Here is a 17,116-nt window from a genome sequence, read left to right as displayed (position 1 = left end):
CAACTCAGACTCCATTTTCTGGGACTGACTACCGTCTCCCAGAACATATAAAATTGCCATTAACTTCATTAGCCTCTGTAAAACCACAAACCCAGTACACCTTATCTTACATAGAGTACTGGAAAGGGTTAATACTTATCCCTTTATGTCTATTTCTCTTGGAGCGTTGTTTCGCTCCCTTTTCATCAAGACTTGGCTGGTGGCAGTGGAAACTACCCTATTTTTCCTACTGCGGTTATCTTAATTAACCTTGGTATTGTTTAGGCTATCTTGGTAGCCTCGAAATTAAACCCGCTAGACCATATTTGTTTTATTTCGGTTCCGGCTGGGTTTATTCGCCATTTCAATTGAAAATGTCTTTCTCGTGTTTTACTCTGCGCGCCAAACCAGGTTTGGTTCCTTTCTTCACCGTCTTTTCGCAGGCTTCTACGTAGAAGCCCTACTTAGGCGCCTGTATGTCTGGGGGTGGGGGTGGGGGGACAGCATGTGAGGGGTTTAGGACTCCCTGCATTGGGTCTCCTTGGAGACCCATGTCGCACTCTGAACTGATTGGCTGTGGTGACTGTCCCGGCGGGACAGCCACCCTGCTGTGTGATTGACAGCCAGGCTGTGTGAATGGGGGAAAACTGCATAAAAAGCAGGTCTCTGGGTCTGGAAAGGCAGAGTCACCACTGGAACGAAAGAACCGACAAGGAGCCGTCGGAAGAGGACCCCTACCATGACTGAACCACCCGGTGAAGCCCTGCCGCTGGTCCAAATCCTCGAACTCCAACGACAGAGAAGATCCTCCAGGAATCTTCTTCCCCTGAGCTGGTGGGACCAACCAGTTCGTCCAAACTGCAAGCCAGGACTCCCTACTCTGGTCGAATTCGCTGTACAGAGCTACAGTGGGCCGGATAGCCTGGAAGGTCAGACCCCGCTTGGGTTTTAAGGAGCGCACCTTTTATTTGTTGCTTTGCTCTGCTGCTGGTTTCTTCCCTGGGCAGTGCAGGACCTTCCAGTCTTCCTACTTCATGTCAGTCCGACAGTCGCTTCAGGAACCATGAGCCTGCAGGAACTGCCAGGAACGTCCACCTCAGCTACAGCTTCCTCTCCATTTAAAGGTACTGTGCAAATCCAGTTGTTTGTTTCGTTCAGCCGCGGTGAAAGTGTGTGAAATCTTTCTCCAATCCAAGGGCTTGTCCTTCTCTACTCTTTAAACTAATTTTTCTGCTGACCAACTTCGTCCGGAACTCTTGGCAAAGACTGAACCGCGAACTACTCTGAGCTGTGTGATCTTGAGCAAAATACTTTTGTCCTATTGACTTTGGCCCTAAGCCTTTTTTGATTTGATTCCATCACTGTAGTTCCTCTTTCTAGATTGCGCTCCTTACTTACCTGTTGGTGCTGTTCAATTTCTGCCTAACTTTGTCTTTCCCTCTCTTTTAAATTTCTGGAGTGCCATTTTGCTCCCACTTCATTTGTGAGCTTAACTTGTCTGGAAACCTATTGGGAGTGGTGTGGTGTATTAAGAGTGTGATTTTTAAACTGCAAAACAGGGGGGGGGGTCTGGGAAACTCTCTACCAGCACGAACACAGCCCATTGACTTGTTCTTGGGTGGATGACCCCTGGGAGAGTCTCAACCAAGTCTTTAGCTCACTGTTCTTTTCACAGAGAAGAAATATCCCCACATATCAGTCTTTGTCCTGCCCAGGGGCAGTCCAGCACCGAAATGCAGGGCAATTCTCCTCTGAACAAGAGTACCATAGCAACCCCATACACGTGTTTAAGCCTAGTTGAGCATCATCAGTGAGGTGAAGATGTGTCTAAGAGCAGTGAGCAAGGGCTCATTGGGCTGTGTTTGTGCTGGTAGAGAGATTCCCAGACCCCCCGCCCCCTGTTTTACATAAATTAACTTTGGGTCTCACCCTAAGTTAACAGGGCAATCCAGATGTGGACCCTTGCTCACTGGTCTTAGAGAGACACAGCTTCACCTCACTGATGATGCCCAACAAGGCTGAAACACATGTATGGGGTTGCTGTTGGTACTCTTGTTCAGAGGAGAATTGCCTAGTATTTCGGTGCTGGACTGCCCCTGGGCAGAACAAAGACTGATATGCTGGGACAAACCCGTGGCTTCGCTAGGCAGGTTTTCTTCTGAGAATGCAGCCACCTCTTATTTTTAGACAACAAATCCATAGAGGTTTTCTCTAACCATTTGTTTTGTCAGGCTTTGGCCAGTCTCTTAACTTTTTCAATTAACCCTTCTTCAAAGACTTTCACAAGCCCCTTGTCTTTGTCAGGGTGGACTTCAGAGATGTTTGCACGGCTCCTGGCTTTGCTAGGCATGACTTTGCTGCATACTTTTATCAGCCTCTTGGTTCTGCCATGCAAGTGTTCTTCTGAGACTCTCACCAGTCTCTTTTTATCAGCCAATTGATCTTTAGAGGCTTTGATCAGCCTCATGCATTTGTCCACAAAGCGTTTTTCAGAAACATTTACAAACTCCTGGGCTCTGTTCCACAAGACTGACTTCATCACATGGTTTACACAAGAGCAGCCTTCTGTAATTTTCTTGTGCTACTGAAAAGTCTGCCACTGCTTCTAGGTCCTGCTGACAGTTCACAGTCTTTGATTTGCCTCCATTGCTCTCCTTCTGAATGTTCCTTCTATTTATGCTTTTTCTGGCTTCCGTTTGGTACGTGGATTCCCTCATTTTCTCCTGGTCCAGACTGCTTTTTGGGCTTTCAGTCCTATGCATTTCCCAAATATCTTTTGGGTTGTTTTCCTTGTAACACGGCAGGAAGAACAAAGGTTACAAAAGCACATTAATTCATTTTATTCTTTTTTTATCAGAAAGAGTCGTAAAGTCACAGAGCAAAAATGAATGATAGTAAATAATGGGGCAGGAACTCCCATTTTCCTAGGATATATGGGTGATTTGTCACAAAAAAACTAAATCACTACTAACCAAGCATTTCTAATGCAGGGCTTCTTTTCTTGAGTTACCCGTTTTTATCAGTTTAAGGCACCATGGAGGAATTTTTGAAACACTTTCCTAAAATATTTTTCCAAGAAGCTAGTTAGCACCAAGATGAAAAAAACAGCACCACGAGATCCTAGTCCTTATAATTCAAAATAATCCATGTAAAAAGAATCAGACTGGGCAATGCGAGATAACGGATTTGGCTTTGCATTTATTATAGAACATTGCTAATGAATGCAAGTTTTTTTGGCAAGTGACTGACCGGCCCAGAAGATCAGAATTCCATTTCCTTTTCACCTATAAAGGACCCACAAGGATCAAGTCATACTGTACCACTGAATCAGTTGCAAGAGAGGAAGCAGAAAAACTGGTGGGAAGTCATACGTTAGATTGAAATGCCTATCTGCAACCACTGTAACCCCCCAGAGAATACCTCAAAGAAAACTTCCTTTAACAGAAAAGGTGAAAAAAAACCTAACCAGCTATTCATCTCCAACCAGAACCAGGTTGGAGATGAATAGCTGGTTCTGTTTTTCGTCTCCTGGTGCAGTTCCCACTTGTGGTACATTGTGTCCTGCCTGTTCAAGGTGTCCATCAGGACTTTTTCTTTCCTACACAAATGTGCTACTGATAACATTATTTTGCCTCAGGGTACCTTGAACCACGTGAATAGGGCCTCTATGTAGAGCAAGTGAGCCTACATAATCCCTATTGTAATGCATCATAGTGATGGTCTCCAGCAAACTTTTTAAAATATTTGGATGGATAGGAGAAAGGCTACACGATCGCCATTAGTTCCAAAAAGCTGAGGTGAAAGTTCTTCAATGGAAACACCAATATCAACTGGGACCAAAGGCTAGCTAAAGGTTCCAGACATAACAGAATGAACTGCACCATCTGGTACCCACATATCAGAATGGATCAGTGGTGCTAACAGGATCTGACTTTCTAGATCTCTGCAAAACTCTGACCACTCAAGAGGACTTTCAGGGAGCGCATCACCAGCTTCCCATCCAGCACCGGAAATATGCATAAGGGTATAAGACCAAGGACCTTTGAAGCATTCACAGGACCGTATGGCTGAACCAGAGACACGAGTTGACAGATTGTTGCGATTAGAAAAGCAGGATAAATCAAGTAGCACATTGTCAATTATTGCAGGTTTATGTTAGGTGTATTACAGGAGCAAGGGATCATTAATGATGGCTACTATGACAGAGGCAGTACATGTTGGAAGGAACAGAGATCACTGACCTTCTCATCCCAGGACAAAGTGACAAGGGAGGGTACTCGTAAAAATAAACACGCACACAAAATTACAGGGGATGACAATAACACTCACTCAGATCCAGGTATGCGCATGCATCCATGAGGAAAACACAGACTCGGGTTACAGCAGATTCCCCCCGCCCCCTTCATCAAGAATTTTAAAAAATTAAGGTTAAACGTGAAGTTCTCGGAAGAGCAGGCACAACAGATAACCTGCAAAGTGTTTTGATGACAAAGTCATTGCCATCACAAGGACAAAACAAACATTTCGATTTACAGTCCTTGGTCAAATACTATGTCGTAGGTCTGGCAGTGAGTCAGTGTTTGACAACGTGTTGACTTCATATGTATTCCAATAATTGGTCTGCAAGATCAGCTAGAAATGTACTTGACTAATAGTCTTATTTTACCACTCTTTGGCAAGACAACAGTTGCAGGATTCCATCTAACAACCCAACTGCTTTATATCACCAGTACTTCATTAGGGAGATTTCATGGCGCATTGGTGAAGAAAAAAGATGTCTGTGTCCAAGTGGTGCGATTTGACTCCTGCTCTCAGAGGTACTGTGTGGACAATATGAGAGGGATCAACTGTTTATACCACAATCAAAAAACAATTGAATCCACTCAAGTTGGAGTCGATTGCTCAGGCACAGTGGTGATTTGTCCTACATTGGGGGAAAGTTCGACTGACAAGCAGGAGCAGAAGGCAACACCTAGTCAAAACTATCTTCAGGACCCACTAGTCCGAAATATCCTGCTCCTAATTTTCCAACTCATGAAAGTGGCAACACAGCGAATGTACAGGTGACCGGTGGCCCCTGCCAGGACGAAAAAAGAAAAAAGCCTGAATCAAGGCAGAGAGGCATACAGAGCTTGCAGCAGTCATGGAATGCTTAAACCGTTTCAGCAATGTGTCTGCATTTGAGCTAAGACTATTTTCATATCTATCCGGCATATCTATCAGCTTGTTTTGACCAACTGCATTTTGGTCAGAACAGGTCAGGGTAAGGATGGCCTTGTTTTAAATAGCTATACAGACACTGTTTCTATTGATAAAGCACATAGCATCTTGTTGAAACGTAGATCTATTAAGTGAAAAAAGCACTTTTAGAGGGGCATTTGATACAACTGTTTTTTAAAGACAGGAGCTGTTTACTGAAGGTGTTTGTATACAATGTAATCGTTCTTAGAAGATGAATAGCTTTCAAAGGATGTTTCAACCCTTGAGGCAAGATGTGATGATGCACTTTTTGAAGATGCAACCAAGGAGAATGACCGACATTAAATATTCTGTCATCATTCTTTATTTAATCTAACCCTCGGAGGTATAGATGTAACTCCATAATAAGTATGATGGTATACCTAATTTCTATCCTATACAGGAATCCCTGATCAGGGGAGTTATTTGAGGAATCTGTTTTAAAGGTTTTTATCTCTTAGGAAAAACTATATCTGTCTGATTACTTTTCTCACCAACGGATTAAAACAATCAATGACCAAGATGCAACTTTTAGATTAATGTTCTGACATCTACTTTAGCTCCATTACAATAGATATAAAAGGATTTAAACTGCATTTCTGTTTATTTCTGGGAACCTTCAGGCAAAGCCAATTCATTCTTGAGGCCAACAAAAGCACAAATGCTAATGGCAGAACCACTACCATGGTAGTAAACTATTCTGTTCTCATCAGTTGACAGATGGCAATGTCTTGAATTGTCATGGCTCTCACAGACTTCGCTGTGCTGAAAATAGCTAGGTCCAGTAATTTCTTTGTGGCAGTTTACAAAAACATGAGGCAGATGTAGAGTTCCAAGGACTTTCGTAAGAGTTCCAAGGACTTTCGTAGCTATTTCACTTTTGTAAGCATTTGTCAAATATTCATGTCTTCTTTTAACACCATAACCCTGTTTTGAGCATAATAAAATTGCTTTTTCTAAATAGATCAAAAAAGAAAAAGATGCAGTGAAGCCTTGTGTCATAAGCATAACAATATGTAGTTTACGCAGTGGGGACAGTGGTAATCGGTGCTTGCAGTGTTCACTTTGGCTTTTGAATAGCTAACAGGGACATTCCAAGAGTGTAATCAGGAAAGTTAAAAATTTGACAATTTCATGAAAAGCACAATGACCATTCATTTCAACTGTACATGCTCAAATACGAAGTTTGACAAAGTTGAGAGTAAAACAAACTCTTATTAAGCTACTACCCGTGTCCCAAAATGGCAGCGCTTTAAAGTGCAAGCTACTAAAACTAGTTGGCTCTTCTACAAGGCAGCATTCTCCATACGCACCCAAATCTACCTGCATAAGCCCAAGGCTTGGAGAATGAGAGGACTTGCAATGCTCCTGGAAGATGGCACTAAGCGATTTGCTAAACGCTTTTTTGTAGTCTGGCCTAGATTTGGGTCTTTTTTCGCTTTGCTACACTACACCCGTTTCTCGACATAACACCCTGTAAAGGTACTTCAGCAATGTCTTGAGTTACCACTCAAATGTCATATCATTTTATATCGAACTCATCTAGGTCTTCTTTCCCTTGAATTGATCTTTAACCAGTCTTACCTCTTACCACTGTGGCAGCTTACATTTTGTTTGACCTCCCATGTAGGAAGTAATGTCAATAGTAATTCTATCCAAAAGCATGTATTTCTGTTTACAACAACCCAACCGAAATGTAAGGTAATGCATTTCGCATTGTGTGACTTAAATGAGTGAATGTGTAATTAATTGAACAGAGAATTAGGTTCCTAGTAGCACGAAACTACACAAGGATACCTCTGCTGCAAAGGAAAGCATGTACTGTAACACAATAGTGGTTCAAATAAACTGCAAAAGTGTAAAATCAACATAATTAGAATGAGAGTGATACGGCAATATAAAAACAGAATTAATAGAAACGTAATTGAAAACTGACCTTAAGTCCTTTCGCCCTGTTTATTGCTCTCAGGGGTCTCAGCACTCTCAACACTCTGAGAATCTTCACCACTGATATGGTACTTGACCTGAGTTAATAAAAGAAATGCGCCTTAGCGTTACACCCGCAATAAAACGATAGGGACAGTAGGCGACTTGCCAGTTATCTTGTAACCATACAAGTCCAACGTCCTAAAGGGGTGTGCAAGTACAAGATAAGAAAACACTTTTAGCAAGGCGTCAGACCCCTGGTAGTGATGTTGGCGTCACTTGTTTCCTGTGGTGTGACACTGTAGTTAGAGGAGATGTACTTTTGCCACTCTTCAGGGAGCTTTTAGGCTGTGTGCTGCATAGAAAAATGTGCAGAAAATAATGTTATTTTCTTATTATCACACTTATAGTATTGGATAATGTTATGAAGTTTAGATTCACTTGGATTGTTTAATTTGAGCTTTATTAAGTACAGCCGGTAGATGATATATTGAGCAAAAGGTCGCCCATGAAAGACTACACAATTGTTTAAGGCTGTAGGATTTTCCCATTTTAATGTGCTAGGCTGAATTTTCAAGCTATCATCATTTAATTGAAGGTTTATTTCTGCTGTTGGACACAAGGCTCCAAGCAGCCAAGGACAGGGTGGCAAGAGATGCAGAACAGTGTTTAGCTATTGTTGCGTGGGAGAAAGATCTCAAGAGCCTTAAATGAGACTCAAGGCAGCATATGACTTCCCAGATAACAGCTGAATGAATACATAATAGTTGCAAAGGACACAGTGAGACACAAAGACAGCCCAGACAGTGACATTGCCAAATTGAAGAACTAGGATGTGAGCACAGCGCCCCCACTGACAGCAGGGCATTTGGTTCAGAGGTAAAAGTGCCTTGGTGAAATAAATAAACAGAAGGAATAATTTCCAGGAGCAAGGCTGCACAAACATTTTGTCAGCTATTTATTGTGAGAAGCTAACTAGAAGGTCTGATCCAGAGTTGGCAACGTGTCTCGAGACAGGAGTTGCAGGTGCAAGGGGCAGAAGGTCAAAGGACGTATCCGACAACAACCCCTGACTCTCTTAAACATCTATGCGTGTAATACCGACTCACCCTCTTTTTTACTCACACATTCATAAATTGCGCCCACTACTTGGGGAATCGTACCCTTATAGGGGGAGACTGGAACACGACAATGGACCCAACGCTGGACAGACAGGGTGCACCTCCAACACAGCTCCCGACCCCACACAAACACACCTCCTGCAAACTCTCATAACACAACTGGGACTAGTGGACACATGGCAAGCCCTCCACCCCAAACGCTGAGACTACACATTCTTCTCAAATCGACACAAATCCTACTCTAGGATAGACTTTTGACTGCCCTCCCGCATCAGCCCTACTGCTAATAGGCCAATGCACAATACTCCCTACAACACTATCGGACCACGCAGCTGTACTCCTCCATATCACCCTTACGGGAACCCAAAGCAAGAGACCGCCTTGGTGCCTAAACTTGAGAGCACTAGCTTACCCTGACTTTATTGAACACTTATGAACAGACGCAGATTTATTTTGGCAGGCTAATCTGACCCCAGGATATCCCCCCAGTTCTTGCTGGGATGCCTATAAAGCCTTCCTCAGATCTCTAGATGGGCTTATAAACTCAAGGGCTGGAAAGAACAAGAAGCAAAGACATGCAGTGGACATGTCTTTTGCACATCCTAGCAGGGCGATGTGACCAGACGAATTAATACTAACAATCTACGCAGAAGAATAGTTTGACGGGACTTCATGTTTCGAGCACTGACAGTATATGGCTTCCCACCAACTCTTATAGGGCTCATACGGCTACTATATAACAATCCTACAGTCACAGTGACTACAAACATTCGCGCCTCAGACCCTTTCAAGTTGTATTCCAGCACCAGACAGGGATACCCTCTACCCCCCACCCCCCTTCTGTATGCACTCTCAATCGAACCACTAGCAGAAAAACTTTGCACAGACCCAGACTGGCAGACTGGACCGGGGTGATACGGGGGCGGGGGGGAAGAACACTGAGTATCCCTATATGCTGACAAGCTCCTTATATATATGTAAAGTAGCAGACCAATGGTATCACTCCCACGCCCACGCCAACAGACCCATGACAGGCTACATAGTTAAATGGACTAAATTGGATATCCTCCCACTCAGGCCTGACATTCCATGGGACCCAGGAGGGGTTGCCCCATTCTGTCTGCAACTGCAATCTATCAAATATCTCGGGATTCATATAGCACAGATTATTCACGAAATCACGGAACAAAACTACCCACCCGCCATTATAAAGATATAGGACGATCTGACTGGATGGAACGCACTCCCCTTATCTCCTATGGGCTGCATCAACGCATTTAAGATCAACTCCCAACCCACACACTTATATCTGGCAATGATATTCTCCTGCGCCCTGTCACAGCAAATGTACGCAGACCTGGATACAAATCTAACTAAATTCATCTGGAGGGGGAAAAAGGCAAGGCTACGGCTGGAGGTTTACAGGCCACTAAGAATGATGGCAGACTCTCAGTACCCTCCTGGCAGACATACTACCCATCTGCCCAGATTTGCTGGGCTAAACGCTGGCTCGATGCGACCAACACTGAGATCTGTAGAGTTGTCCCTGCTGGCACTGCTCACCCCGATGGAGGTCCTTGCAATACCACTAAACTAACTCCCTAACCATATTAAGACACACCCACTAATAGGTGCCAACGCTATCGCAATGGCACAGGATAAGATCACTTATGGGCTCAGACGCACGGGCGGCCCTGGCGTGTATCAGCATCTGTGCACTTCTCTCAATTGGTGTAGACCAGGTATTGCACCAAAATCAGAACGTTCAATGGCCTGGGATCAGGGTGATGGACATTTTTGATGGGGATACACACCTATCGGCTTTCACAAAGCTAGCAAATTCTGCAACTACGCCATAACGAATGGCTTCATTACCACACCATAATCGCGTTGATCCGCTCAAACACAACCAGACAATCACTACAGGCTAACCCGACAATTGGTGAACCGGAGTTGGAACAGAATGTCACCAAATTCCCACGACTATTTTACAGCATCTGTAACCCGAACAATTTCCAACGCAACCAAATACTCGCAGCACAATGGTCCAATGACCTAAACATACCAATTGACCTGAGGGACATATACAAATTCTTTGATAACAAACCCATGATATCATATAACATCTGTAATAGGGAAATAAAATTCAAACTGATACAGAGACTATATTGCACACCTGCAAAACTCTATAGGATGGGCCTCGCACAATCATCTGCATGCTGGCGACAACGCGGAGCACTAGGCACAATGCGCCATATCCTTTGAACGTTCCCACAGATCAAGGCATACTGGAGAATGATTCATAACTTCACCACCAGAGACCTCGGAGCCACAATTGTACTCAATCCTGGCCCCTTGCTTCTTGGCTCGGAAGGTGATTACTGGTATACCGACAATATGGTCAGGAAATTAGTACACACAGTCCTCTTCATGACACGCAAACTCCTGATTATCCACTGGAAGGCAGATAAAGCCCCCACCAGACAGGCCTGGCTAGCTCTACTCACCAAACTCTGCTCGATGGAGTGCTAAGTCCTTAAACGGAAGGGAAAAGTAGAGCTTGCTGATCTCTTTAGCGAACTGCTGGACACTCCTACCCGACGGATCACTGCCTGCAGCCTAGGGGATGAGGCCTAAACAGCCCATGCGGCCTGATCTATACTAAAATGCGTACAAGTACCTATGATGTCTCTCAAGCTGACCTCTGAGAATATAGGAAATGCTGAATAATACTGCTATATTGCTATGCCAGATGCAAACAGTTAGAAACGTAAAGACGTAACCTGGCTCGAACACAAATTGGTTTAAGACCACGTATTGTGTGTGATTGTTTGGTGGTGGTAGGAGGATTAAAATGGGATGTTATGAACTTGGGGAACTATGCAAACCGGGAGGCGGGAGAAGGACGGGTAGTGGGGAAATGTGATACAGGCAAAGTGACATAAATATTTTGAAATGCCCCACCCTGTCCTCGAACGGCTGAGAGCACTATTTACTACATGTTTTTGCAAATACCCAATAAAAAGAGTTGTCAAAAAAGAATACGAAGTTTGACAAAGTTGAGAGAAAAACAAACTCTTATTAAGCTACTACACGTATCCCAAACTGATACAGCTTTATAGTGTAAGCTACAAAAACTATTTGGCTCTTCTACAAGGCAGCATCCTCCATACGCACCCAAATCTACCTGCATAAACCAAAGGCTTTTAGAATGAGAGGACTTGCAATGCTCCTGGAAGATGGCACTAAGCGATTGGCTAAACGCTTTTTTGTAGTCTGGCCTAGATATTGGTCTTTTTTCGCTTTGCTGCACTACACCCGTCTCTTGACATAACACCCTGTAAAGGTACTTCAGCAAAGTCTTGAGTTACCACTCAAACGTCATATCATTTTATATCAAACTCATCTAGGTCTCCTCCCCCTTGAATTGATCTTTAACCAGTCTTACCTATTAACACTGTGGCAGCTTACATTTTGTTTCACCTCCCATGTTGGAAGTAATGTCAATACTAACTCTAGCCAAATACATACATTTCTATTTAAAACAACTCAACCGAAATGTAAGGTAGTTGTGTGACTTTTCAATCTGTGAATGTATAATTAATTGAACGTAGAGAATTAGGTTCCTACTAGCACAAAACTACACAAAGATATATTTGGTGCAAACAAAAGCATGCCATGTACACAATGTACTGTAACAAAATAATGGTTCAAACAACAAACTGTAAAGGCGTCAACTCATCATAATCAGAATGAGAGTGATACAGCAATACAAAAACTGAATTAACAGAAATGGAATTGAAAACGGATCTATGTGATTACTGCGCCGCCCATAATGTCGACTTTCAAAAGCAGACTTCCATTATGGCACGGCGCAGCGATCACATATATCACTGTGCCCCGCATACCCCTACCCGCCTCCTCCTACGCATTTACCTTTTCGGCAGCACACACGGAAGTGTGCCGCCACCTCAACTGTATCCCTTCAGCATTAGTTCTGTCCCACTAACGTGTGTCTAAACTGGCGCTGCAGAGTCCTTATTTTTTTTTACTTTACTCTTTATTGTCCCCCGCTACCATCTAATGGAAGCAGGGACACCCCTGCGACCCGCTCCTATTAGTCGGAGTAATCATGGGTCGAGATTTTAGTACGGCACAAAGGCGCCTTATTCGGCGTAGGCAACATATTTTTGTCACAGTATTTGTATAAACCCATTGAAAACTAACCATAAGTTCTTTTGCCGTGTTTATTGCTCAAGTCATGTTCGAGGGGTGGTATTTTTGATAGTGATAAGAAAGTAAACTCCCAATCATAATGTTTAATGTATAGTGTTCTTTAGGAGCTTAATGACAATTAGCCAATTGAAATGCTAGAATATGGCGTTCTTAACCTGCTCCATGGGCCATACCGGGGGTAAGCACCTGGCAGCCCGAGTTCTAGCGAAGCCATTAGCACGCTGGGTTAAAAAGCAGTAAGCCGGGGAGTTAAACAATAAAAAGCATGTTCATACATTGAACTGGACGCCCCTTATAAGTAGAAAGGGATCCCTCTGTCCCTCTGTGGTAGGGGCGAGAGGAAGATATTGTTGTAAATATTATTGGTTGAATTTTGTTGGAGTGCTAAATTTAGAGGATTTTGTGTTAATATGTGGAGGATTTGGTTGTTATGAAAAATGTGTGAGTAAGGGGAGTTCAGAGTGATGAATTGGATTTTTGGAAATTAGTTTATTGGTGGGACATAGAGGTTTGGGATTATACGACGCTGACAGAACAGGGTCGATAGATTTTGGGTAAATGGGATTTTATTAGCATTATCAATACTCCATTACACCATATGTATGAGGTACCCCCGCAGTACAAGGATAAGATATTAACATACCAGGCAGAGTGGGTACTTATGTGTTTCCTCTACAGCCCGCTGCAGACTATACTAATCCCTATTATATCCCTGTAAATAATGACAAAAGGGGGCCGACAAAGAAACCAACATGGGCGATTAGAAAAACCTCAACAGACACGGTTAGGAATACAACGACAAACACTGTTAAGAATCCAGTACTTTCAGAAATACTGAAACAAGCATGAAGGAAGATGGACAATGTATTGGAAGGAGCAGAGTGTTGGGGAGAATTCTCTGTAAAGGCTAATTTCCCAAACCTAGTGAGTCCCCCAGAAGCTTTGCTGGATTTTTGGGGTTTATTTCTTTCTCCTGCTAAGAGTGAGACTCTTTTACTCCCACTCTTAGACTTGATTTGAGGTGTTCCTTTGTCTTTCCATGTGTTTTATGGGCTATGGGGTCTTTTACTCCATAGGGTTTCATGTGTTTTTGATGTGGGTTACTCAGCACCCTCCGTGCCGTAACCCAGGGGTGTCGTAGCGACCCCCAAACATAGACTCCATACCCTGGGACTGACTACTGTCTCCCAGGCCATGTAAAGTCACCATTGGCTTTACTAGTCCAAAATTATGAACAGAAACCAGTACAAACCATCATATTGTGGACGTACTGGTCGGGGCAATTCGATTGCCCCGGGGTCTGTTGTTGGAGGGGGCACGTCTCCGTCCCCCCCTGATTGAGTTTTTGGCTGGTGGCAGTGGATACTACTTTTTATATTCGACCGCGAATATATCTCTATGGGATTTTCCCATTGTTCGAGGCTTCCAACTTTAATTATTTAATCCCTATAGCCTCGAACATACCGCCGGTTTATTTATTTAATATTAATTCACCGGTTGGTATTTTTTGCCAGAACTCGATTCTAAAATGGCGTTTGTGTTCTCTTCTGTGACTCCAACCCAAGTTGAGCCCTTTGTTCCACTTTTTGGTGGGCTTCTCCACAGAAGCCTCCAAAAGTGGTGCCACTCTGTCTGGGTACCACAGGGGTGTGGAAGGGGGTTTAGGCACCCTGGACTGAGTTGCCTTGGCAACTCAAGTCGCACTCTTGTGTGATTGGCGCAAGTGATGAGCCGGCCGGCTCACCACTTAGCATGTTTGATTGACAGCTAGGCTGAATGAATGGGGGTTTTCTGCATAAAAGCAGGGCTTTGGGGACTGGAACTTCAGAAGTCGCCACAGGACCTAAGAATCTGAGGAGGGAGAAGCTGAGCCAACCTGCAACGACGACACCACCGGTGGAGCCCTGCTGAACCGTCTCACCACTTTTTCCCGACGACAGAGGAGATCTCCAGTCCGGAGAGTCTTCTTCCTTTGACTGGTGGGTATAACCAGTTTTGCCTTCTTTTCGCCTTCCTGGAGCATCTCGTGGCCGCCTTGCCTGTGCCAAGCACCCCGGCAACCGGAATACCACGGTTTACCACTACCACGAATAGAAGGGTAGTACTTTTTAACCGAAGAACTCCGCGGCTGGTTTCTTCCCTGGCAGTGCAACGACCTTCATCTTTCCTCCACGTCGAGACCTCCTCATCCTCTGGACGAAACACCGACTTGCACCCGCTGCCAGGAGCAACTGCCCCCGCTGGAGCGTCCTTCCCACTTAAGGTACTGTGTCCCGCCTGGCTTCCCTTGCGACAGATCGTTAGGGGTGACAGTAAAGCCTCGACTTTCTAACCTGGGATGGCCTGGGACAACCTAGCTAACTTTTCCTGACTTTAATTCCATTCTTTGTGTGCGAACTATCTACAAGACTCTTTGGGCATACCCACACGGTGTGAACCTGGACCCCTTCTGCTTGTTCTCTCCAAGAGTGGGCCTTGCAACTGACTTCCTTGCTCTCCAGTAGAACTCTGCCTATCCTGCCTTACTGTGGTTCGTTGAAAAGTATTGAAATATGTGTGCTTCCATAACTCTGCCTTTTTCCCTCCCTTTTTAATAACTTATTAGAGTGCCATCTTATGTTAAGCGCTCAACTCTGTCTGAAAATAAGTGGTGTTTCTCATTAAGACTTGTCTAATAAGTAATTAGGGTTGTATATATATAATAGTGACTGTGTGCTGAATTTACTTACCTCTTTGTGCTAGTGTAATTTACAAGTGTGTCTTTAAATAAATAATTATATAATTTTACACCAAAGCTCTGGTCAGTGTTTGCTTGTGCTACTGTATCTCTGTACCTATTGTGTATACTCTATATACTGCCTAACTCTTCTTGATGGAAGTCTGACTGCTCAGCCACAGCTACCAAGTGAATCTGTGTGGTACAGACTGCTACCAAGTGGGTTTACTGCCAAACACCTGTAGTCCTAAATCTTTTGCAGTGGTCCCTAAGGGAACTGCACAGGTTTCTGCCTAACACAGAGGAAGAGCTCCTAAGAGCAACACAAGAGCAGGAGGATGTGTGGTGTGCAGTGATAGCAACAGATAAGTGGGCATCAGGGACAATTATGTTTAAAAGTGACCGTAAAAATGTCACAGAACCAAACATGATGTGAACAGTGACTCAACGTGCGGCGATGCACAGACAGAAAGCAATGATGGCGCGGGTGTAACGGAAGAAGCAGGGGAAAGGGTCTCATGGGAGGTCAGAAATAGGATATTATGGCCCTGGGAGGAGATAGATTGGATACCACCACGGAGGAGCCACTCCTTTTGCGGCTAGGGAGGGGGTCTGGGCAAGTGGGACCTGACTGGGAGTGATTCCCCTCTCAGAGACATGGACTCCCATTCCGATAAGGAACTACCGGTCCAGAGTACATTATCCACCTTCATGGGAAACAGAGAGACTGTTGTTAACCTCGATTTGGATTCCCCGAATACTGACACTTCTTCAATCTCTCTGGCTTCAAGTAATGCTGGATTTTGCCTGAACGTTAATGTCAAAGAAGAACAACACACACCTTTTGTTTGTCATCACGTATATAAAACCATGAGGAATTCTAAATGGAGAGGAAGTATTAGAAACAAGAAACCTAGTGAACAGAAACCGGGAAGCGAGAGAACCTGGAGGTTTCAATTATGTGAAAACAAGAAAAGGACATCTTCAAGCACCTAGTGGGAAATTGTGGAATTGTGTAAAGAAAACCTTGTATTTCCTGAGGAAAATGAAACTGTGTGAAGTATATATTAAGACTGAGAACTGTGGCATAAAGATCCTGCAGAGAGGCTGAGGATTGTGCTTCAATAAATTGATGAACTTTGACAAACTTTTAAAGCCTGCTTCTTGGAGAACAGATCCTAGTGTTGGGCCAGGCAGAAGCCAAACACAGAGGTTATTGCTGCGGCCTCTTTTTTGTTAAGCTTTCTTAAGTTGTAGGGCCAGTTAGCGGAATTGGATTTGGACTAAGGACTGTTTCTTTTGGGACATTTGATGAGCATCATTAGTTTTAGTTTGTTAGGCAGGGAACTTCCAACATAGCAGGAGTGCTAGATAGAAGTTTTCCTTTTATTTTTAATAAACACCTTGAACATGCCGGTAATTAGTCCGACTCCTTCTGGTTCGCCACATTTACCAAAGAAGTTGTCAAGAACTTTCTCTCAGATTTTATGATAGGGCGTAGTGAACAGTTGCCCGCAAGCAACATGATTTTGTTAACAAACTTTATAGCTGGATGAACAGCATTAATGTCATATGTAGCTGAAAAGCGAATTATTACTGAACTAGCCTGAAAATGTAAGTCGCAAACTTTTGTACTTGCCCTGAACATGAGCAGATGAATTTAAAATGTACACCAAGCTGGTCAAACGTATTGCCTTTTATACCTACATACATTTTCTGCACTTTTATTTCTGACTCAGAAGTACATAACATGAGATTTTGCAATATTTCTGTAAGGCAACAGATGTTCTTCCAATTAAAACACTGTGATCCACATATGCAAGACAAGGTAGCAATCTACAGCCTACACCCGGTATATCAGATGTTAGAGCCATTAAAGATGTATCCAAGCAATTCAAGT

The 17,116-nt window shown here is 43.7% G+C and overlaps 1 protein-coding gene across 5 annotated transcripts in view; it reads right to left on the bottom strand.

Moving 5' to 3' along the window:
- Positions 1-17,116, bottom strand: part of CACNA1D (calcium voltage-gated channel subunit alpha1 D) — a 2,225,258-nt gene that overhangs the window by 1,000,412 nt on the left and 1,207,730 nt on the right. For all 5 annotated transcript variants that reach the window (XM_069643624.1, XM_069643621.1, XM_069643623.1 and 2 more), the window contains exon 23: positions 7,154-7,241. In XM_069643624.1, coding sequence (XP_069499725.1) covers positions 7,154-7,241 — 88 coding nt within the window. The remainder of the gene's footprint in view (positions 1-7,153; positions 7,242-17,116) is intronic.

The sequence above is a fragment of the Ambystoma mexicanum genome, chromosome 2p (assembly GCF_040938575.1).
Source record: "Ambystoma mexicanum isolate Mex_15411 chromosome 2p, UKY_AmexF1_1, whole genome shotgun sequence".
Classification (NCBI taxonomy): Eukaryota; Metazoa; Chordata; class Amphibia; order Caudata; family Ambystomatidae; genus Ambystoma; species Ambystoma mexicanum.
Note: the sequence above shows the minus strand (reverse complement) of the source record. Positions and strands in the feature narration are given on the sequence as shown.